General features: G+C 40.5%; 1 protein-coding gene across 2 annotated transcripts in view; it reads left to right on the top strand.

The window, feature by feature from the left end:
* The window catches only part of Fnip1 (folliculin interacting protein 1), a 112,963-nt gene that overhangs the window by 70,436 nt on the left and 18,420 nt on the right, over positions 1-24,107 (top strand). For both annotated transcript variants that reach the window (XM_008849305.3, XM_008849304.3), the window contains 6 exons: positions 3,323-3,524; positions 6,941-7,026; positions 15,038-15,184; positions 16,140-16,309; positions 18,582-20,004; positions 21,831-21,999. In XM_008849305.3, the coding sequence (XP_008847527.1) occupies positions 3,323-3,524; positions 6,941-7,026; positions 15,038-15,184; positions 16,140-16,309; positions 18,582-20,004; positions 21,831-21,999 (2,197 nt within the window). The remainder of the gene's footprint in view (positions 1-3,322; positions 3,525-6,940; positions 7,027-15,037; positions 15,185-16,139; positions 16,310-18,581; positions 20,005-21,830; positions 22,000-24,107) is intronic.

Here is a 24,107-nt window from a genome sequence, read left to right as displayed (position 1 = left end):
GCTCTCTTTTTCTGGGATGTGGGTACTAAAAGGAATTGTTTGAGAGACTTTTATAAAACATATTAATAGGTGATTCTTCTTCTCTAAGGCTTTGTTCCAAAACTGTGTTTTTAAAATTTAGAGAGATTCATGAAACAAAATAAAAATTTTGACTTTTTTTTCTACCTGTCAATGTATCACAAAGAAACTTGCTGCTGTGCTTAGTCATTACTTACACATTGCACTTGATCTTCTGCTCAACAGCATCTCTTAGCAGCTTGCTTATCACCCCATTTCCCTCCCCAAACTCTTCACTTACCCGAAGCTGTGCCAGCAGCTACCAGCGACGTTGGCGACGCAGCCAGACAACAAGTTTGGAAAATGGGGTATTTCCTAGATGGTAAGTTGAGATTTTGAACATGATGGAATAGTGCTTCAAATTTAAGTCTATATGAGGATTTTAGAGCCTGAGACTTGTATTTTGTGTATTTGAAGTCTGTAACTGAAAACTTTAAAATTTTTTTTCCTTTGGTCTTTTTGAGACAGGGTCTCCCTATAGCCCCAGCTGTCCTGGAACTCACTATGTAGACTAGGCTGGCCTCAAACTCACAGAGATCCACCTGCCTCTGCCTCCTGAGTGCTGGGACTAAAGGCGTGCACCACCACACCTGGCTAAAATTTTATTATTTTTAATTGTCATAAGCCATACAAAACCAGTTTACTGTTTTAATCATTTTTTTACTATACGGTTTGGTCCGTTGACACTAAGTACCTTCACACCACCATCATCATGTAATTCTGGAACTTTTTCATCATTCTGAACTAAAACCCTGTGGCTATTAAAAAATAGCTCCCTGGTCCTCAATCCCCTCTCCATTGTCCTTCACAACCACTGTTCTATTTTTAACTTTTTATTTTGGTTATTTATTTATTTATTATTTATTTATGTGTTGTGAGTGTGGCGGAGGTTGGGGGGACCACATGTGTGTGGGTACCAGAGGAGGCCAGAAGATGGCATCGGTTCCCCGGGAGCTGGAGTTACAGGTGATTGTGAACTCCCAACTTGGGTACTGGGAACCAAATTCAGGTCCTCTGGAAGAGCAGCAAACACTCTTAACTACAGAGCCATCTCTCCAGTCTCACTGTTCTTTTTTTAATCTCTTCATACTTTAACTGCTCTAATTATCTTTTATAAGTGGAGTCATATAGGACTTAGCCTTTTATATCTAACTTACTTTGCTTAGTGTGTATTCAAGGTTTATCCATGTTGTAGCATGTTTAAAAATTCATATTTATGGCTAAATAACATTCCACTAGAAGTACATTTTCTGGACTAGGGGGATAAACTCTGTCAGTAAAGTCCTTGTTATACAAACCTGAAGACCTGAGTTCAGATCTCTAGCACTCAAATAAAAAGCCAGGTGCACGTGGACTAGGGGGATGACTCTGTCAGTAAAGTCCTTGTTATACAAATCTGAAGACCTGAGTTCAGATCTCCAGCGCTCATATAAAAAGCAAGGTACACCTGTTTCCCAGCACTGGGGAGGCAAAGACAGGAGAATTGCTAGGATTTGCTGGCCAGCCAATCTAGCTAAATTAGCATGTTCCAGGTAAACGGTGCTTTAGGAAGACATCTGATATCAGCTTGTACACACATGGTCTTTGCACACATGCATGCACATGTTCCTGCACGCCCAGAAGCACACAAAAAGAAGTACATTTTGTTTATCCATTCATCTGTCTATGAACATGTAGGTTGCTTTTTACCTTTTATCTGCTATGAATATGGGTATTTAAATGACTAGTTTCAGTCCTTACCTTGTGTTCTTTCGGGTATATGCCCAGAAGTGCACTTCTGAGTCACATGGTCATTCTATTTTTAATGTTTGAGGAACTGGTGTATGGTGACTGTATGATTTTACATTCACGACAGCATGGTAAAAGTTCTGATATCTCTACGTTCTCACCAACCCGTGCTGTCTTCTGGTTTGGGGTTTTGTTTGTTTTGGTCCTGGGGATGGAGCCCTTAGCCTTCTGTATTCCAGGGAAGCACCACCACTGAATGACACCCTAGACCTCTTTTCCCCTTCTAATAATCATCATTCTAATGAAGTGATTTGCAAGTACTTTTTGGTCATTTGTACATCGTCTGTGGAGAAATATATGTTCAATTTTTATGCCCCAGTTTTGAATCATAATACTTTTGTTAATGTATTAGAATAGTTCTTTATATATATTTTGGATATTAGTCTATTACCAAGTATGTGATTTGTAAATATTTTCTCCCGTGCCATGGATTACCTTTTTGATCTGTTGATTATGATGTCCTGTGATTCATAAAGATTTTTTTTTTTTTTTTTTTTTTTTTGGATACAGGGTTTCCCTGTAGCCCCAGCTGTCCTGGAACTCACTATGTAGACCAGGCTGGCCTTGAACTCACAGAGATCTGCTTGCCTCTGCCTCCCAAGTGCTGGGACTACAGGCGTGTGCCACCATGCCCGGCTGATCCAAAAAGAATTTTTTAGTTTTATATAATTCATTAATTCTTATATAATTTAACTTGTTTTGTTGTTGTGCCTGTGCCAAATTTAGTTTTGTGGCGATGTTCCTTTTGCTCTCTTCTGAGACGTTTATGCTTTAGAGCTTCACTCCTGCACCACATTTTGGTATATTCATTTTTCATTGTTCTGTTTGGGCAGTTTGCTCATTCTTAAAAGGTCTTTCTTTACTCCATGTTAAGTACAATTATAGGTATTGAAATGTCTCGTTTCCTCATTTACTTAGTTCTCTCATTCCTTCTTTTTTTTCGGTCTTTTTGAGACAGGGTCTCCTTTAGCCCCAGCTGTCCTGGAACTCACTATGTAGACCAGGCTGGTCTTGAACTCACAGAGATCCACCTGCCTCTGCCTCCTGAGTGCTGGGATTAAAGGCATGTGCCACCACGCCAGGCTCATTTATTCCTATAATCTCAAGATAAGTAGATCCTAGAACTCTGGGTAAATTATCCAGATTCATCTAAAAAAAAATCCTATAATTCAGACATTTTTTTTAGCCTTTTTAAAAAAATTGAGAACAGATGGGGGTGGTGACACACACCTTCAATCCCAGCACTCTGGGATCTTTGTGAGTTCCAAGCCAGCCTGGTCTACATAGCAAGTTCCAGGACAGCTGGGGCTACAAGGAGACACTGTCTCCAAAAAAAAAAAAAACAAAAAAAAAACTTTGTATTTAATTTGATATAACAGCAGAAGCTCTTTAACTTACCTACATTTAATTAGGAAGAAGATTACATTGCAAATTTAATTGCTTTTATTTTAAAAAAATATAAATGTTGATTTTTAAGGTCTGTAGAAGAAAGCTTTAATCTGTCAGATGAAAGCTGTGGACCTAACCCAGGAATTGTAAGGAAAAAGAAGATTGCAATTGGGGTAATCTTTTCATTATCCAAAGATGAAGATGAAAACAACAAGTTCAATGAGTTCTTTTTTTCACATTTTCCTCTGTTTGAAAGCCATATGAACAAACTAAAGAGTGCAATAGAGCAGGTGAGTGCAGTCCCTTATGTCTTACTTCACCTTTGTCTTTGGAGGTTTTTTGTTTATTAAGCTGTATGTTTATTCATTTGTCAGAAAAATTAACAGCTGTTTCGCAGTTGCTCTGTAAAATGCTCCTAAAGTGTTTTTAAAAGGAGCGTACTATTAAAAAAATCCAAGGCTGTTAATTCATTTAGAAACTAAATTTGTAGCTGGATGTGATGGCGCATGCCTTTAATCCCAGCACTCGGGAGGCAGAGGCAGGTGGATCTCTGGGAGTTCAAGGCCAGCCTGGTCTACATAGTGAGTTCCAGGACAGCTGGCTACAGGGAGACCCTGTCTCAAAAAGACCAAAAAAAAAAAAAAAAAAAACAAAAACAAAAAAAAAAAAAAAAAAAAACCAAAACAACAACAACAAAAAAAGAAACTAAATTTCGAAGAGCCTATCATCTAGTTAATATAGTAGGAAAATTGTAGTGTCTGAAGTAAAAGGTAGGGTTGTGTGTGCGTGTGTGCATGCCTGTGAGTGAGCGCCTGCTCCTGAAGTCATAAAATAGCAGGTAAATGAGTATCTTTATTTTTAGATGCTATTGTAAAGAAAAATAAAATGGCATTCTTTGTATACCTTTCTCTGTTTTATTGTGATTCTAGAGAAGTCATCAGTGTAAAGAAGGTACTATGAGGCATAGGACTGATTTATCAGATGGGGAAGAGGACAGAAATCCTAGGCCTGAGTTGTCAGGCATTTCAACAGTGGGCTTAAGAACAAAAGGACACAGCAGAGATGGTTAAGGACTGGCCATGCAGTCAAGAGGGAAGATGATTGCTTTTTAAGTGGAGCCAACAAAAGAAAGTGAAGAGGGAGAAATTATTTGTGTTAAATGTTGCTGTTAGTGCCAGGTGTGGTAGTGCACCCCTTTAATCCCAGCAGAGGCAGGCGTAATCTCTGAATTCAAGGCCAGCCTTTTCTACATAGCAAGTTCTAATCCAGCTGGGTTACAGGGAGACGCTGTCTCAAATAGACCCCCCCCCCAAAAAAATGTTGGTGATAGTATATAAAAGAAATGTCTAAGCTTAGAAAATTGTAAGGTACAGGTTAGAAACCTAAATATAACTGCAAAGGACAAATAAGAGTTTTTGTTTTGTTTTGTTTTTATTTCAAGGGGACAGAGGCAAAGCCCACAGGGATGGCTCAGTGGTTAAAAGCACTTGCTGCTCTTGCCTCTGGAGGACCCATGCTTGTTTCCCAGCACCCACATAGCAGCTCACAGCCACCTCTAATGTTAGTTCAAGGGGGAATTGACATCCTCTTCTGGCTTCCAAAGGCTCCTACATATACATGGTACCCATGAACTCACACACGCACACATACAACATACACGTAATGTTTCTTTAAATGAGTAGGGCCGGGCAAGGTGGTGTGTACCTTTAATCCCAGCCCTTGGGAGGTAGAGACAGATGGATCTTTGTGAGTTCAAGGCCAAACTGGTCTACATAGTGAGTTCCAGCCTAGCCAGGGCTACATAGTGAGACCCTGTCTCAACAAGCAAACAAAAAAAGAGTACAAAGGAAAGACAAATGACTTTCTAATGAGAAAAATTTCATTTAGAATGGATCTTAAAGCCTGTGTTGAAATTTTTTAAACTTAGAAAATTGGGTATAAAAGGAGCAAGAAAATTGCTGTCTTTGCTGTCCAAGGGGAACGCCTTTAACAGTTTGCTGAAAGTCTTGCTGGGGCTAGGTCTTTTGTTTGTGTATTATACTTTTCTTTGTTAGAGATTATTCTCTGTCCATACTTTTTAAATTACAGAGCCATTAAAAAGTTATTGAAACACATTTGAAAGAATGTGTGCTTCGTATATATTCATCTTTAAATTCTTTTTAAATGTACTTTGTAGACTTTCTCAATTTAAATAACAGTTTCCCTTTTAGGTCATGTAAAGGAAGCAAGGAAAACAGAATGGTAGACTGAAGATGATCTTAACATCTCAGTGATGAATAAGGATTTTCTGCCTCTAAAGTAGACGTAGACATTTTTCACATTGAATATATCATTTTCCTGGACAAATGAGAAAATAACTGTAAATTTCTCAAGCTAAACATTGGTCACATTTTTTCTTAAGTTGGCCACTGTCCTTTTTTTGTAGATCTTTACCAAAGTCATCACTCATAGGTCTTGTGCCTGAAACATTTTGTGTTACTTGGAGGATTTTTGTTTTTGTGGTGATGGTGAGGGTTGGGTTTTTGTTGGTTCACTCGTTTTTGTTGTTTGGTTTTGTTGAGATAGGATCTAACTCTGTAGTCCAGGCTAGCCTGGAACTTATAATTCTGCCTCTACTTCCAAGTACTGTTACTACAGCAGATGTATACTACGTACTTGGAAAAGTATTTTAAACTTTATTTTTTAAATTTTTAAAATGTATTTTTATTTTATGTGTATGACTGTTATGCCCGTGTGTACGTGCAGCTGTTGTGCTGTGGGTGCTGGGATTCAAACCCAAGTCTTCTGCGAGGGCAGCCAATGCTCTTAATTGCTGAGCCATTTCTCCAGTCCCATGAACTTTGTATAAAATTTGGTAGGCAGTAAAAGAACTTACTGAAGATTACTTTTAAAGTATTTTCATGTTTTATCGCCTTCACCGTTCTATAATCTAAAATGTTCATTGTTAATACTTGTTTGGCTATTCATGTTTAAGATGAAACTGAACTGTTAGTTTTACACAAATGTGACTAATTTTTTGAAGTTCTGTAATAATTGATAGAATTTAGTAAGCATTTCTTTGAGGACCAGCTTGCAAACTATTCATTTTTGTTTTGGTTTGGTTTTTAACCAAACTATGCACTTTATTTTTATTTTATGTGTATGATGTTTTGCCTGCATCTATGTTATGTGTACCTTTGTCATGGCAGTGTCCACAGAGGCCAGAAGGTGTTGCATCACTCAGAACTGGAATTACACATGGTTGTTAACTGCAACATAGGTGCTGGGAATGGAGCCTGAGTCCTCAGGAAGAGCAGCCGGTGTTCTTTTTTTGTTTCTGTTTTTGTTTTGAGACAAGGTCAACCCTGTAGCCTCAGGTAACCTGGAACTAGCTGTGTAGGTAATCCAGGCTGGCTTCCATTTCAAAGAGATCTGCCTGCTTCTGCCTCCTGAGTGCTAGGATTAAAGGTGTTATTCCACTGTGCCTCGCTAGCAGACAGTGATTTTAACCACTGAGCTGTCTTTCCAGCTCCCAAACCAATCACTTTTTAAAACGTTTATTTAATAAAAGCTATTGATTTTGTTTCTGGACACAATGGTAATTATTTTGAAGTCTGTCTTTTTGAGTTCTGTGTTGTAATTTTAAAATATTGTTAGCAAGATTAAAGAACACTAAAATCTATCAAAAGAACATTTGTTTTATCAATTGCAATTGATTGTTTTCAAGGCTATGAAAATGAGCCGGAGATCAGCTGATGCCAGTCAGAGAAGTTTGGCATACAGTCGAATAGTTGACGCCCTAAATGAATTCAGGTATATATTCTTCACTTTTCCATAATACAGAGTTGTTTTACAATATACACAGGAAGTTATTTGTAACTTACTCTAATAAAATTTAAGTAAGTTTATTCGTTTGCTAGTTTTTTGGCTTTAGGGACTTCCTATGTAGCCCAGGCTAGCTTTGAACTCATGATCTTCCTGCCTCGTCCTCCAGGCATCCATATCTTTTAAATTTCTTTAAATGTCTTTGTCTCATAGTCATTTGAGAGTGTAATTCAGTAAGGCTGTTGGCCTTAGAGCTATTAAACCACATCTGGGAGCTCTTAGGTTGTGGTTTGTTATATAGACTGTTTGAGAAGCAGCTATGACTAGAGAGACCTTGTGACAGGAAGTATGATCTGCTCTCTCCCAGACTCCTAAGTATAGTACATTTCAGATGAGTCTAGTTAAGGCATCCATATCCTTAGGCATAATAAGCCTGGTGTTGCACAACTTTTACCTCAGCATTCTGGATGCAAAGGCAGAGGCAAGCAGAATTTCTGTGAGTTCAAGGTCAGCCTGGTCTACATATCCAGTTCCAGGCTAGCCAGGGCTACATAGTGAGACCCTATCTTCAAAAAAAAATCATAACTGGATTTAGATATATGTTTGTACTATCTGAGATTTATTAGTATCAGGAGTGTTTCTCCCTCTCTTTTAGAAAAATTGGCTGTATTTTATTAACAATTGTTTCTTTTTTTTTTTTAATTTGGTCTTTTTGAGACAGGGGTCTCTCTGTAGCCCCAATTGGCCCTGACACTCACTATGTAGACCAGGCTGGCCTTGAACTCACAGAGATCCGCCTACATCCCAAGTACTGGGATTAAAAGTGTACTCAGTTTGACAGTTGTTTCTTAACGGGACAGGGTTTTGTAGATTTCTGTTGTTGTTTTTTAAATGGCTCCTCAGCATTTTGAAGTAAGAGGTTGTTAGCTTGTGATACTGCAGAATTGTGTTGAAACTATAGGCATGTCACATAACTTTTTTTTTTAATTAATTGAAGTGACCAGGGTCTGGTTGGATTTAAATTGAAGAAACTTAGTCTTTGCTATGGTGTAATGATCTATTAGACTCACTTATTGAAGAGAAAACTATCTGATAATCATTTGTATTTATTGTTATTTTTAGGATAAAAAACATTTAAAGTAAGCCAGGTGTGGTGGCGCATGCCTTTAATCCCAGCACTTGGAAGGCAGAGGCAGGTGGATCTTTGCAAGTTCAAGGCCAGCCTGGTCTACATAGTGAGTTCCAGGCCAGCAGGGGCGACAGGGAGACCCTGTCTCAAAAAGACCAAAAAATAAAATAAAATAAAATGAAGTTTATCTTACTTTTTCTTTATGGTAATTTCAGTGGTTAGGGAATAAGTAGAGAAACACGATTAATTTCAAGTTGTATTTAATTTTTTATCATGAAGGAAATAATTCGCATAGGTAAAAATTATTTTAGAGATGATATTTTTGCCAAATTCAATTTAAGAGGCCTCATTAGACACACACACACACACACACACACACACACACATATACATATACACACACAATCATTGTTAGTGATCTGGCTGTGAACATACATTACCATACAAGGCAGTATGCTGAAGAAACCTGTAGAAAACTTAAGTGATCAGAGTATTCGTTTATTGATAGTTTTTTCTTTTTTTTTCTTTTAAAAACTGAAGGATAGGCACATTAAAAAAAATAAACGAACCCTATCTACCTCTTCTCTTTCCCATTCTTCTCAGAAGCATTTTTATTTTTATTTTTATTTTATTTTATTTTATTTTTTTGTCTTTTTGAGACAGGGTCTCCCTGTAGCCCCAGCTGCCCTGGAACTCACCCTGTAGACCAGGCTGGCCTTGAACTCACAGAGATCCACCTGCCTCTGCCTCCTGAGTGCTGGGATTAAAGGCGTGCACCATCGCGTCCGGCCCCTTACATATTTATTTTAAAATTTAACGTTATATTTATGTTTGTATTGCTGGTGTTTGGTGTGTCTGTTTCTGTGTCAGTTATCTCCTTCCACAATATGGGTTTGGGGACTCTGGCTGGCCTGGTGACAAACACCTTTACCAACTGAGCCATCTTGCTGGCCCCTGACAATTTTAACTGATAAAACACATAAAATTATGTTCAGCGTGGTGGTCCATGCCTTTACTCCCAGGAGGCAGAGGCAGTCTGGATTTCTGTGAGTTCACGACCAGCCTGCTCTACATAGCTACTTCTAGGCCAGCTGGCACTACAAGGAGACCCTGTTTCAAAAAGAGCGGGAAAAAAAAACACACACACACACACATAAAATTTAACAATTTTAACTGATAAAACACATAAAATTATTCTGGGTGTGGTGGCGCATGCCTTTAGTCCCAATACTCGGAAGGCAGCAGCAGGCAGATGTCTGTGAATTCAAGGCCAGCCTGGTCTACATAGAGAGTTCCAGGTTAGCTGGGGCTGCAGGGAGACCCTGTCTCAAAACAACAACAGAAACAACCACAACAAAAAATTATGCATTGTGCTGGATATCTTTAGTGTCAACTCGACACACCTGGGTTGAGGGAGCCTCAGTTGGGTAATTGCCTCTGTTGGACTGGCCTGTGGCCATATCTGAGGGGCATCTTCTTGATGAGTGATATGAGAGGACCCAGCCCACTGTGGGTGGTGCCACCCCTGGCCTGTGCTCCAGCTCCTGCTTCCAGGTTCCTGCTCTGAGTTCCTCCCTTGGGCTCTCTGATGAACTGTGACCTGAGAGATGTAAACTGAATAAACCCTTTCCTCCCCAAGTTAGTATTGGTCAGAGTATTTTGTCACAGCAATGAAGAACAAACCAGAACAGAAATTGGTACCAGGAGTGGGGTATTGCTTTGACAGACCTGACCTTGATGTTTTTGGAAGGACTGTGGAAGTGTTTGGAACTTTGGGCTGGAAAAGCCATTGCGTGCTCAGAGTTTGTTGCTGTGGAGCTTGGAACAGTTATGCTAAAAGAGTTGTAGATGATGGAGGCCGGGCTTGTGAAGCTTCAAACGGAAGCAGAGACTATCAGGGCAGTTCATGTGAGATTTTGGATTGAGAATCTGTGGGTTCTGGTCAGCTGGGGCTGAAGAATCAGCTGTGATTAAGAAGAGACCAGAACCTGAAGTAAAACCTTTGTTTTACTGGGACAACTGATGCTGATTAGCTGGGGCTGAAAAATCAGCTGTAAGTAACAAGAGACCAGCATCACTGTGGTGGAATCTTCTGGGAGGTATTTCCTCAGGGTCAGCACACAGAGGGGACCCGCACCTCTATCTCAAGCTGGAAGCAGGACTTGGTAATGTGTAAGAGTCTCCTGCATGGTTCTGGTGTTGAAAGCGTGAAGGGGTCACAGAGAGCAGCTGAGGCTTGGCACACTGAGAGGCCGGGAAAGGCCATAGGTGAAAGTGCAGGATTGAAGGGGTCACGGAGAGAATCTGAGGCCTTACACCCCAAGAGGCAAGAAGAGGCCATTGGTGAAGGTGTAGCTTCAGTTTCAGTGGAGACCCCAGCTTTTTGGAGATGCCAGGACCATGGGACGACCACCAAGGACAGCAGTAAGTGTGGAATAGAGCTGGCCTGGGTCTGCAAGACGAGCTGAGTGTGCTGTGGACTGCAGAGTCAGAGCAGTGGAGCTGCCAGTACCCTTTGGAGCCCAGAAGATCATGAATGAATCCTAGATGTCCAATCTCAAGCTACTTTGCTGGACTTTGGTTTTACTTAGGTGTGTCCAATTCGTCTCTTTGAAATAAGACAGTACTTGTTTTGGATTTTACAGAAGCCCACAGTTAAGAGACTTTTAAAAGAGACTATGAACTTTTAAGTGTTTGGATTTTTTAAGGACTGTGGGGGATTTTAAGGTTGTACTGTCTTATGTTGTGATATTAACATCATATGTTGGGGACAGAAATTGGAAAGTTACGGTTAATAGTGATGTTTGTGTGTCAAGTTGATAAGGGGTCAATTGTGCTGGATAGCTTTAGTGTCAACTTGACACACCTGGGTTGAGGGAGCCTCAGTTGGGGAATTGCCTCTATTGGACTGGCCTGTGGCCATATCTGAGGGGCATCTTCTTGATGAGTGATGTAGGAGGACCCAGCGCACTATGGGTGGTGCCACCCCTGGGCAGGTGGGCCTGTGTTGCCTAAGAAAGCAGTCTGAGCAGGGGTCAGGGGAGCAAGCCAGTAAGCAGCATTCCTCCATGGCCTGTGCTCCAGATCCTGCTTCCAGGTTCCTGCCCTGAGTTCCTCCTACCTTGGGCTCCCTGATGAACTGTGACCTGGGAGATGTAAACTGAATAAACCCTTTCTTCCCCAAGTTACTATTGGTCAGAGTATTTTGTCACAGTAATGAAGAGAACAAACCAGAACATGCATATTTAAATGGCACAAACTATAGTATAGTTTAAGTAGAAGAAACATATCTGTTCCCTCCAGCATTTATCATTTTTTTATGGTGAACACAGTTGAAATTATTTCTTGCTTTAACGTGCGTGCACGCGCACACACACATACACATACTCAGGCACGCAGTTGTGCCTGCAGGGAGACCCTGTCTCAAAAAAAAAAAAAAGAAAAATGTATCCTGTCATTCTTTCATTCTTTTAGAGTAAATTCTTTCTTCTGTAAAACCCTTGTTATAAAAGTTTTATTTTTATCTTATTTAAAATACCTTTAATTCTTTGTTGTTACTATTTGTTTTTGAGGCAGGGTCTTGCTGTGTGTCACTGGCTGGCCTGGATACATATGGCTCCTGGAACTCACTATGTAGACCAGGCTGGTCCCACACAGCAGTCCTCTTGCCTTGGCCTTCTGAGTGCTGGGATTACAAACATGTGCCACCATGCCTGCCAAAATACTTTTAATTTTTACTTGTTTTTCAGTTTTCAACAGTGATTTTTAAAAGAATTTATATATATATTATTTATTATTTTTATTTTATGTGTATGAGTGTATTTGCCTGCATGTATGTGAGCGTACCCATGTAATGCAGTGCCACAGAGATCAGAAGAGGCTTCGGATTCCCCTGGAACTGGAGTTAAGGATGGTTTGTAGCCACCATGTGGGTGCTGGGAATGGAAGCCGGGTTCTCTGCAAGAGCAGTCAGTGCTCTTAACCGCTGAGCCATCTCTCTAGTCCCTAAAATTTTTTTTTTTAGTTTTCTTTTTTCTTTCTTTTTTTTTTTTCCCCCTTTTCTTTTTGAGACAGGGTTTCCTTGGAGTCCCAGCTGTCCTGGAACTCACTATGTATACCAGGCTGGCCTGGAACTCACAGAGATCACCTGCCTCTGCCTCCTAAGTGCTGGGTTTACAGGCATTGGCAACCACACCCAGCAATTTTTTTTATTTATGAGTGTCATCCCTGCTTGTATGTAAGTGCACCCGTGTCACGCAATGCCTGAGGAGGACAGAAGAGGGCATTGGATCCCCTGGAACTGGAGTTATGGACAGTTGTTAGCCACCATGTAGGTAGTGGGATCCCAATCAGGGTCTTCTACAAGAACAGCCTGTTGGGGAACCCTGCTGTTAGGGTTGCAGTTTCTCCATGTCCGGATAGCCCTGAGAGGCTCGGCGCCAAATGGAAAAACTCCCCTTTTCAGCAGGGGGCCTCCTGCTCTCTCCCTGACTCACTTTGAAAGTGCCGCCAAGTGAAGATGCCTGGCCTTACAGATGCCTTATCTGAAACATGACCTTTGGCATAGTTACCTGGAGTAAAAACTACTCCCAGGTTTTTTCTATATGATAATCAGGCATTGTCTGATAGTCTGGAAGATAGGAGCCCACTGCCACATGTAAATAAAGCATATTATGAGCACCTATCAACTGAGGCTTTTGTTACTGCCTCCACACTATAAATTCTCTACTTTTCCCACTAATAAACGGAGCTGTATCACTGAATCTGGCTGGAGCTGTATCATTGCTGTTTCACTGCGCCTGGGGACCAGCCTGGGATCAGTCTCCCCGGAAGAGCTGTCTTCCATCAGCACTCACTGGCCATCCTGACTACGTTCGCCGCTTCTGTTCTCCCTGCCCGCGTGGATCGATGGCCAACGACCCACGAGCACATGGAGAGCCTCCCACAGCTGGCCCAAGCCTCCCGCAGCTTGGCGCAGAGCCTGCAGCGGAGAGAGAGAGTCGCCCTGCAACAGCCAGTGCTCTTAATCTGTGAGCCATCTCTTGAGCCCTGAGTGTTTTTTTTGTTTTGTTTTGTTTTTTAAGCCCTACCAAAAACTTTACTAGGGAAATCTGTATTTGTTTTTCGAGACAGAGTCTCACTGTAGAGCCCTGAGTGGCTTGGAACTCCCTGTATTGACCAGGCTGACGTCAAACTCTGATTGATCCCTCTGCCACTGCCTCTACTGTGCTGGCATTACAAGTGTGTGCCACCATACCTGGCTCTGTATTTATTTCTATCCATTGTAATGTATTGCCTCCTGTTTGTTAATATACTGTGTTTATATTGATTAAAAGTTTAATTTGTATGGGGTCCAGTGAGATGGATCAGTGGGTAAAAGTGCTTACCAGGCAAGCCTAATGAGTTGAGTTTGATCTTCTGAAACCACATAATAAAGCTGGGTATGGCGGCATGCATCTGTATTCCCAGCACTCCTACTGGAAGATGGGAGACAGAGACATCTTGTGGGCCACCTATCCTGGAGTATACAGCATGGCAGAAACAAGAAGAGACCCTGTGTCAGCAAGGTGGAAGGAGAGGACCAACTTCCCAGTGCTGTCCACATACCTCCACAAATGGATTGCAGTGAGGGCACTCGCTGGCGAGCTCTCTTTCTTGTTTCTTGCTCTTAATTGAAAAAAAAAAAACTTGTATAGACAAGAAAATTATTTTCCATTTATAAATTCATTATAGGAAAGTACACTGAAGTGGGCCATACAATATTTGGAGGTTTCAAAGAGTTTTCTAGATCTGACCTTTTGAATGCATTCTGAACCCTTAAACATGTATAGCTCTTTAATTCAACTCAGTTCCTTAGTCTGAGGCTCATGTTTCAGTTTCCTGTCACTGCATGTGGCTAATGACTGTTGTGCAGACACTCCAGAGACTGTATTTCCATCATTGCTGAAAGTTCTGATAGCACCATGCTAAAAAAAAAAAGGAAGGCAGGATACTGTATTTACTTATTTCTAAACCCTCAGTCTTTACAAAGTTTGTTAATAAAGTGAATATGTAGGACTTTGTGGAATAGACATTGACATAAAAGGAAAAGAACTGATTATCTTGAATATACTTTGAAACCTTCAGGACAGAATTGAAGTCACAGGGCTTGGTATGTCTAAATTAATCCAAGATACAGCTAGGGAAGCACTATAACAATTAGGCAATATTTTTCTCTTGTATTGATTTAAGTTCAGAGTCATAAAAATGTTGCTACATATTAGTGTTAGATCCTGGAACTTCTAAGACCAAACAATGACTCAAACCAAGTATGTGTAGTAGATAGTTGGATACACTGTTATCATTAAACCAGTTTTCTTTTGTATATGCAGATAATTTGAAATTTACTTAAATAGAGCATGTACTTTAGAAATGTAGAGTAGAGCCAGGCCACCTTTAGTCCCAGCACTCAGGAGGCAGAGGCAGGTGGGTCTCTGTGAGTTCAAGGCCAGCCTGGTCTACGTAGTGAGTTCCAGGCCATTTATGGCTACAGGGAGACCCTGTCTCAAAAAGACCAAAAAAAAAAAAAAAAAAAAAAAAGAGGGTTCTAGAAAATATCTAGGCCTGTCCTTAGAAACTAAGGAGTAAAGTAGGGAATTGTTATTCTTCAGGGACACTGTCAATGGGGGGAGAACCAGAACCAACACCATCATACTTCAACTTCATCTACCAATAGTACTCGACTATGCTGATAGCAAAGAAAGGCCTGCTTCATTGATTGCTCTTAGACGCTTTAATAATCTAGGTGGAAGGTCCAAGTTGGCAGCATAACCTGTCAGGGTATGTTATTTGGAGAACTGTAAATTTCATAATGTGTTGTCTTCTTTTTAGAACAACAATTTGTAATCTTTACACAATGCCACGAATTGGGGAGCCTGTCTGGCTTACAATGATGTCAGGGACTCCAGAAAAGAACCAGCTTTGCCATCGTTTGATGAAGGAGTTTACTTTTCTAATGGAGAATGCATCCAAAAATCAGTATGTCTTCTTTTGTTATTTATTATTTAGTTATGTTATTTACTGTAACTAGATAGCTACATTATAACCAAACTAAATGATGGAATTGAGAGGATTATCCATTATCTTTGTTATAATTTCTTATTGATAATCAAAACTGTGTTAAAATGATTTGATAACACAGTAGGGAAGAGTATCACAGAAGTATTTGAGCAGAAAATAATAAAAATGCCATTGTGCTGAATTAAAATTCCTGATATGCTACAGAATTCTCTGAGGCTTCCAATTTTTTTCCTCTGTGAATTGCATGTATAATTTTGTTTCATAAAAGAGTTTAACAACATAAAAGAGTTTAACAATATAAGGACGTGCTCAGATTCCAATGTTACACCTTTTTGAAAGTAGCAAAGAAACTTTCTTCAGAACTTAGGTCGTAGTCTAAATCAAATATGCTGCAGGTGGGCATCTGGCTCCTTGAGAGGTTGTACTGCAGGCCTGCAGTCACCCTTTCTATATCTTGTCTCACAGTGTTTTCTTAGCTGTTCATTAAGCCTTTAGACATCAGATGGCTAATGCAGATGCCTTTATTGTCTTTGTTGATAATTACTTACTACTTTCATTTATTTTTCCTGTTCAATACTTTGGAAATTACCTAGCTGGAAGTTCAGAAATAAAGGACCTGTTAGCTGATTCACTAATCACCTGAGCAAATTAAACACTGAAAAGGACCTATAGTAAGATGTGCTTTTGTTTTGTAATGTAATCTGAAATAGTTTCTTTAACTCTTCCCCAAGGGAAAGACTTAATAACTTTGCTTTGTTTTTTGTCTTGATGGTATACCTGTCTTTTCCTCTGTCCTCTTTTTAAATATTATTTGGTCACATGAGACTATATACTCTATTTAATCTGTCAGGACATTTTATTTATGGTTTCATGAGTATAGATTGGAATCTGACAGGATCCATTTTGTTTTCAGATTCTTGCCAGCTCTCATTACTGCAGTTTTGACCAATCATCTTGCCTGGGTTCCAACAGTCATGCCAAATGGACAGCCACCCATAAAAATATTTTTAGAAAAACATTCCTCTCAGAGTGTGGACATGTTGGCAAAGACTCATCCATATAACCCACTTTGGGCACAGCTGGGTATGTAGTCTGAAAATCCTTATACTGTGTATAAACTTAAGACTTATTTTTAAGCAAAAACAAAATAAAATCCCATTTTATTCTTTCATTCCAGAGCATCGCTCTGGTCCTTTTCTTTTCACGTCTTCTAAACTGTCCTGTGGTCTTATGCCTGGTATCATTCCTTAGAGCTAGAGAAATGTAGGCAGAGCAGAAGTTACAGCTTAACAGCTGGTTTAACTGGGATATGTCAGATCTATTTTTAATTCTGTGGTGATTTACAGGAACACTTTTTGAGAATTTCATACATGAGAACTCTGTTTACTCATTTCTACCCTTTCTTTTCCTCCAGCTCCTCCCATGTGTCCCCCTCCCACTCCTTCTTAATTTCATGACCTTTTCTATAATTGTTATTGATGCATATATGCACACACAACATACTGAGTCCATTTAGTGTTGCTTGTGTGTACATGTGTTTAGGGCTAACCATTTGAGATTGGATAACCAATCAGGGAACTCATCCCTGGAGAACTGGTCCTTTCTCCCCCAGTATCCATTGATTTCCTGTAGCTCTTCATCTAGGGGTGGGACCTTGTGAAATTCCCCCGTCCACACTGGCGTGTCCACTGGTGGTGTCATTATGCAGGTCTTGTTTAGGCAACAGTGTTGTTGAGATTCCGTGGGTGCAGCTTCCCTGTTATGTCTATAAAGATATATCGTGCAGCAGGCATTCTAGTCCTTTGGCTCTTTCAGCCTTTCTACCCCCATTTTCTGAGATATTCCCTGAGCTTTAAATATAGGGACTGGTTTGTAGATACACCAATTGGGACTGGGCACTCCATGGTCATTCATTCTGTGCATTTTGACCAGTTGTAGATCTCTGTATTAGCCTTTGTTACATAAAGAAGTTTGTGTGAGGGGTGAGAGCTATACTAATCTGTGCGTACAAGGGTGAGTGTTTAGAATATAGCTAGACACTATAGTGATTTAGGAGAATGGCAGTAGCAGGTTCTCTTTTAGAGTCTGTAATCTCTCCAGTCACTGTTTTCATTTTTGAGTGCATAGTATATCTAAGACTGTGCAAAGAGCATTGTACAGTACAAAGATAGATGAATAATTATATGTTTGCCTCAAGAGGTTGGCAGTCTAATACTGTAGGTAGTATGTATTTTGACAATAATAATAATTCAGTGAGTAAATTTAAGAGAAATGAAAGTTGAGTGGTAGTTCAGTAAGGGGAGGTTTGCTCCATACCCAGGTGTGTTCCTGACTGAGAAGCTTTGTACTGGCAAAGACAGAAGATTGAGCATAATGAGGAATGGAATCTCGGTGTTGAAGTCTAAAGGAGTAGATGTAAGAGGAGAAATCTGAGAGGGTAAAGTGCAGTCAGTCAGGAACGACTTACCATGCCAAAGCAGTTTAGTTTATCTGATAGTTTAGTTAGAATTTGGAGGATTATTATGGAGGATTATTTGTGATATTTGACCTAGTCTGTTACCCAGAGGAGAAGATTCATCACAGTACTATCTGTAGAATATACATACTTGAGACTCGTATCTTTATTGCCTTTAAAATGCATGGCTTTTTTGTAATATGAAAATAGAGATTTTGCCGGGTATAGTGGTACATGCCTTTAGTCCCAGCACTCAGGAGGCAGAGGCAGGCAGATCTCTGTGAGTTCAAGGCTGGCTAGGGCTATGTGGAGACCCTGTCTCAAAAAGACCGAAAAAAAAAAAAAAAAGAAGAAAAAGAAAATAGAGATTTTTTAATTTGCATACTGACAAATTACAAAAAGGGAATTATTTATCTTACTATTTCTGTATTCATTTTGAGTTTTTGTTTTGCACCCAAGTTAGAGATTTAATTTGAGCCATTGCATAAGCACAGAAATGTGTGGTGTGACTTTTCCCACTTCACACCACCACAACCCTGTTTACTCTCCTTGCCTGATGCAGATTTTGTGCATTCGACATAGCTGTGGACTCCTTGTGACATAGTACTTCTTTACCCACATAAAGGTTCTGTGCATGGTACCTGGCCTAGAGAATATTCTTAACAAATGGGACTTTTGGGACTGACTCTTTGAGGTTTCGAAACCACAACAATTGTTAGGAAGAAGCTAGAGCACCATTGCTGCCCCCCACCCCATTAAAACCATTTGTCTTATCCCATGCTCTTGAATTGTCATCTTTTAAAGAACTTAAAAGTAAAATTTAAATTACTTTGAGTAGGTTTTTTCAGAATTGAAGTAGCCTATTTGGCTGTGTTTCATTAACTGATTTTTCCACTGCAGGAGACTTGTATGGCGCGATTGGCTCTCCTGTACGGTTAGCGAGGACGGTGGTAGTTGGCAAACGGCAAGACCTAGTCCAGAGACTGCTTTATTTTCTTACTTACTTCATAAGATGCTCTGAACTTCAGGAAACTCATCTTTTAGAGAATGGAGAAGATGAAGCCATTGTGATGCCAGGCACAGTGATTACTACCAGCTTAGAGCGAGGGGAAGTGGAGGATTCAGAGTACGTGCTCATCACAATGCACAGAAACAAAAGCCGTTTGCTCTTTAAAGAGTCTGAAGAGACAAGAACTCCTAACTGTAACTGTAAATATTGCAGTCATCCACTCCTCAGGCAAAGTACGGAGAACGTGTCCCAACAAGAGAGAGAAGATAGCCAAGACAGCTCTAAGGAACTTGTAGGAATTTCAGATGAATGCCGAATGATTTCTCCTCCTGACTGCCAAGAAGAAAATGTTGTTGATGTTAAACAATATAGAGATAAATTAAGAACTTGCCTTGACAGCAAGTTAGAGACTGTTGTTTGCACAGGATCTGCTCCAGTAGACAAGAGTGTTTTGTCAGAGACAGGCTTAGAGCCAACAGAAGGAACATGGCAGAGTACAAGCTTGCTGGATGCAGATAGTCATACAGACAAGGAGATGAGATCCACAGGGATAGCTGTGGAAAAGAAACCTCCAGACAAGACTGTGCGTGGCGCACTTTCTTGTGAGGTAATTCAGACAAAAGTTACTTTCTTGATTGGGGATTCTATGTCACCTGATTCAGATACAGAACTTCGGAGTCAGGCAGTAGTGGATCAGATTGCCAGACATCACATCAAACCATTGAAGGAAGACAGAGGGGTGACTGAGAAGCATCAAGAAAGTAAACAGACATCTAAGGACCAATCTGGAGAGTCTAATACACAGAATGTGGTTTCTGGTGAGCCCTGTGAACTTCCATGTTGGAATCATTCAGACCCAGAAAGCATGAGTTTATTTGATGAATATTTTAATGATGAGTCAATTGAAACCAGAACTATTGATGATGTTCCAGTTAAATCAAGTACAGACAGCAAAGAATATTGCTATATGTTAGAGTTTCCAAAAAGGCTGTGTACAAAAAGTAGCAAACAGGGGAATGAATTTTGTAAATGTATAGAAACAGTTCACCAAGATTCATGTAAAACCTGCTTTCCTCAGCAGGACCAAAAAGATACACTCTCCATGGTTATCCCCCATGGGGATAAAGAGAGTTCAGAGAAAAAAATTGCTACAGGAACTGAATGGGACATTCCAAGAAATGAAAGTTCAGATAGTGCCCTTGGAGATAGTGAAAGTGAAGACACAGGCCATGATCTGACAAGACAAGCTAGCAGTTACTATGGAGGAGGAGAGCAAGAAGACTGGGCAGAAGAGGATGAGATCCCTTTTCCTGGGTAAGCAGAAAGTTTTTACCTCTAGTAGGCCCTACCTAAGATTATACCATTCTTATCTTTAGCTGGTCTCTGCAGATTGGTGAAAGCTAATACAAAAAGAGAGCTCAGGGCCCACAGAGATGGCTTATTAGGAAAAAGCAGGTGTCGCATGGGCCTGATGACCTGAGTTTGATCCTTGGAACCCACAGTGGAAAAAAAGAACCAACTCTCAAGGGTTGTGCTCTTACCTCCACATGCATCTACATTCATGCATCAAAGTAATAATAGATAACATTTTATGTTTTATTATTTTTATGTGTATGAATGTTTTGCCTGCATGTAGTAAGTGCACCCATGTCATGCAATCCTTACAGAGGTCAGAAGAAAGCATAGGATTCCCCTGGAACTGGAGTTATAGACGTTTGTTAGATGCCATGTGGGTACTGGGAATTGAACCCTGGGTCCTCTACAAGAGCAGCCAGTGCTCTTAACCATTGAGCCACCTCACCGGCCCCAAATACATGTTTTTTAAATGGTCATTGTACTGCCCAAATTATCTTTTTATTATCATGTGATACTTTTACTCATAGGCGGAATTAAAGACTTCCTCACACCACCCCAGAAAGACTTTGTGAGGGCATCAAAGAGAAGTTAAAGGATCTAAGAGGAATGTAGGAAAATGCTTTCTGCTTAGTATTCAGATCATCTTGGAGTAAATTAAACTTGCCCAAACCCCCAGTTGACTGATGACAAGCCAGGCACTAAGGAAGAGAATCTTAGGGAAAGGAAGGACTGGCTGTGAGAAATAAATTTGGGGAGGCTGGAGCGATGGCTCAGTGGTTAAGAGCACTGACTGCTCTTACAGAGGACCCGGGGTTGATTCTCAGCACCCACATGGTGGCTGCAAACCATCCTTAACTCCAGTTCCAGGGGAATCCAAAGCCCTCTTCTGACCTCCATGGTATTGCATGACACGGGTGCACTCACATACATACAGGCTATTCACTCATATACATAAAATAAAAATAATAAATAAAATATTTTTTTTAAAAAAAGAAATTTTTACCTCCTCTTGAAACTCCACAATGAGAACTGCTATTCCTTGGACCTTTGCTGGGCTATTTATGTTCTACATCTTCGTCATTCTCCCTTCTGTTTCAGGGACTATTCTGTACAACTTTTATTCTCCCCAGGCCCCAAAAAAAAAAAAAAAAAAAAAAAAAAAAAAAAGAAAGAAATTTGGGCAAGACTATGAAGAATAGAGGGAATATGTGCTTGAGGTCAAGTATGCAAGATAAATCATCTGTGCCTGAAAACATGGACCTGGATTAGAACTTGGAAAGTATGTAGCTACTTTGTATAGACAGTGGATTACATAATCTGATTTTGTATTAGGAATGTGTTACATAAGGGACTGCTCTCCTAAAGTCTGTTATAAAAGATTCGTGCTCACTTCCTTACAAAGTTGTTCATCAGACCTCTCCAGGTAAGAAGAGTATTTTGTGGTCTGTTTTAGGACAGTTTGTATATAAGTATCTTTTGTTCTGTATACAGTTTAAAGAAAATAATGGTACTAAAGGCCGGGCATGGTGGCACATTCCTTTAGTTCCAGCACTTGGGAGGCAGAGGCAGGCAGATCTCTTGAGTTCAAGGCCAGCCTGGTCTATGTAGTGAGTTCTAGGCCAGCTGGGGCTAGAGGGAGACCCTCTCTTTAAAAAAAAAAAAAAAAAAAAAGATACTAGAACTATCGACTGGTAGAACTCACCCCCCACTCCCCACCTTCACACAACTGATAAAAACTGTGCAGTACTCACTAGATTTCCCTTCCTTGGGAATGTTTCTTCCAGGTCAAAGTTAATTGAAGTGAGTGCTGTTCAGCCCAACATCGCCAACTTTGGGCGATCCTTGCTGGGTGGCTACTGCTCATCTTACGTGCCTGACTTTGTCCTTCAAGGGATTGGAAGTGATGAGCGGCTCCGTCAGTGTCTGGTGTCAGATTTGTCTCATGCTGTGCAGGTAAGTGACCTTCACTGTTCTTGAGTATATTTAGGGACAACTCTATTAACAACCAGCAGAACCCAAATTTGCCTTGTATTATAATTTTGGTTAGCTGTGACCATATAACACAGTCATTGCTCTTTGAATCTGTCACTTCATATATAGCACCTGTGTCTTTGTACTTACCATTGTGAAAACAAGTATTGCATTCTAGGACTCTCCCAAATGGAAGTCTGAAATGTCAAGAATACTTTACATCTTCATAGCAACAAAACCTGGAAATATTCAAATCAGATTATTTTCTTTATTTTTCAGATTTTTGTTTATATAGAGAGATATAATTCTTTCTGTGTGATTATTTTTTTATCCTATAACTTTCTTGAACTTTTACTCTGTGGTCACTGCCAGTGGTGGCCGCTCCTCCGTTCTCGTGGGTGCTGCTCCTTCATTTTCACAGGCGTCAAGGCTGCTCCTCTGCTTGCTCTGGGCTGAGGCCACTCTTCTGCCTGCCCTGAGCTGAAGCCACTGTTCCACTCGCCTGGTGCTGAGGCAGCTCTTTTGCTTGCCCTGTGCTGCCTCCTGTCATTGCTGCTTCTGCCTGGTCCTGGACCCCAGAGCTGGTGAGGAGACTGTGTCAGTAGAGCCACATTCAGACACAGGAGACCAGGTTCAGTGACACAGATCTGGTTTATTGCAGGAAGGCGCAAGCTTATATAGGGGTAGTGGTCCAATCACAGCACAGCAAGTAGGACACCTTATTAGCATAACAGGTTTAGCATCCTATCACAGTACAGCAATTAGGATACCTTATTAGCATCATCCTATTAGCATAACAGACTTAACCTCCTATCACAGAACAGAGGGTAGGATGCCTCATTAGCATGCTGGGTTTCAGATTACAGAGCCTGGATTCCTGGAAACCATGTGACTCTGACAGTTGCAGTATCACCATAGGCTCAAGCCTGTCTCCCACGTTACTCTATTTTTTTTCCTGTAGAATCTTTGGAGTTTTTAGACACAGGGTCATGTGTTCAGTGAACAATGTTACATCTTCCTTTCCAGTCTTGATTGTACTGGTTAAACCTATACAATGTTGTATGGAAGGGTGACAGAAGATGTTATTGTCTTGTTCCTGATCTTAGGAGGGACAACATTGAGTCTTTCATGGTTAAGGCTCCCTCCCCTCTCCTTCCCTCCCCTGTCTTCCTCTCTCCCCTCCCTTTCCCCTTCCCTTTTCCTTTTCTTGTCTTTTCATCTCACTGTGCAGCCCTGACTGACCTGGAATTCTGCATTACAGGTGTACACCACATCCTGCTTTCTATTCCAAGTCATTGACTTGTTGTTGTTCATTGGTTGATTAGTTGGTTGGCACTTAAATCATGAATGGGTGTGGAATTTTGTCAAATGAAGCTTTTTATGTGTCTACTGGGATGATCATGTAGTTTTTCTAAACTGTAAATGACATGGTTATGTTGATTGAGTTTTAGAAAATAAACCCTTGGATTCCTAGAGAAAAGTCCCATTTGGTTATGGTATATAGTTCTTTTGATACTTTGTTAGATTTGACTTAATATTTGGTAATAGATTTTGACATCTGTATTCATGTAGAATATTCATATGTGGTTTTCCTTGATGCTTTTGTCTAGCTTTCAAATCAAGGTCATTAATAATGGCCTCATAGAATGAAGTGGGAAGTATTCCCTTCTCTATTTCTGGAATTGTTTCTAGAGGATTGTTACTGGTTTTTCTCTAGGTAGACTTCACCAGTTGCATCTATGTGAATCTGACCTATTTGTAGGAAAGAGGGAAAGAGGGAGGAAGGAAGGAGGAAGGGAGAGGAAGAAAGGGGAGGGGAGAGGTATGGGGGAAAGGAGGGAGGGGTGTGCATGTATGTGCTTGTATGTATGCTGGTGCACAGCTTGTACATGCACATGCAGAGATCAAGTGGGGACATCAAGTGTCATATTGTCACTCTCCACCTTATTCCCTTGAGACAGGGCTTAAAACTACATCTGGAACTTGCTGATTTGGGACTAGACTATCTGATCAGCAAGCACCAGTGACCCATCTCTGTCCCACAAAGCACTGAGGTTACAGGCACGAGTTCTCGGTTTTTCTGAGTCAGT

This window comes from Nannospalax galili, unplaced genomic scaffold (assembly GCF_000622305.1).
Source record: "Nannospalax galili isolate Female #2095 unplaced genomic scaffold, S.galili_v1.0 scaffold424, whole genome shotgun sequence".
Lineage (NCBI taxonomy): Eukaryota > Metazoa > Chordata > Mammalia > Rodentia > Spalacidae > Nannospalax > Nannospalax galili.
The sequence above is the reverse complement of the archived record's forward strand: the minus strand, read 5'-3'. Positions and strand labels throughout refer to the sequence as shown.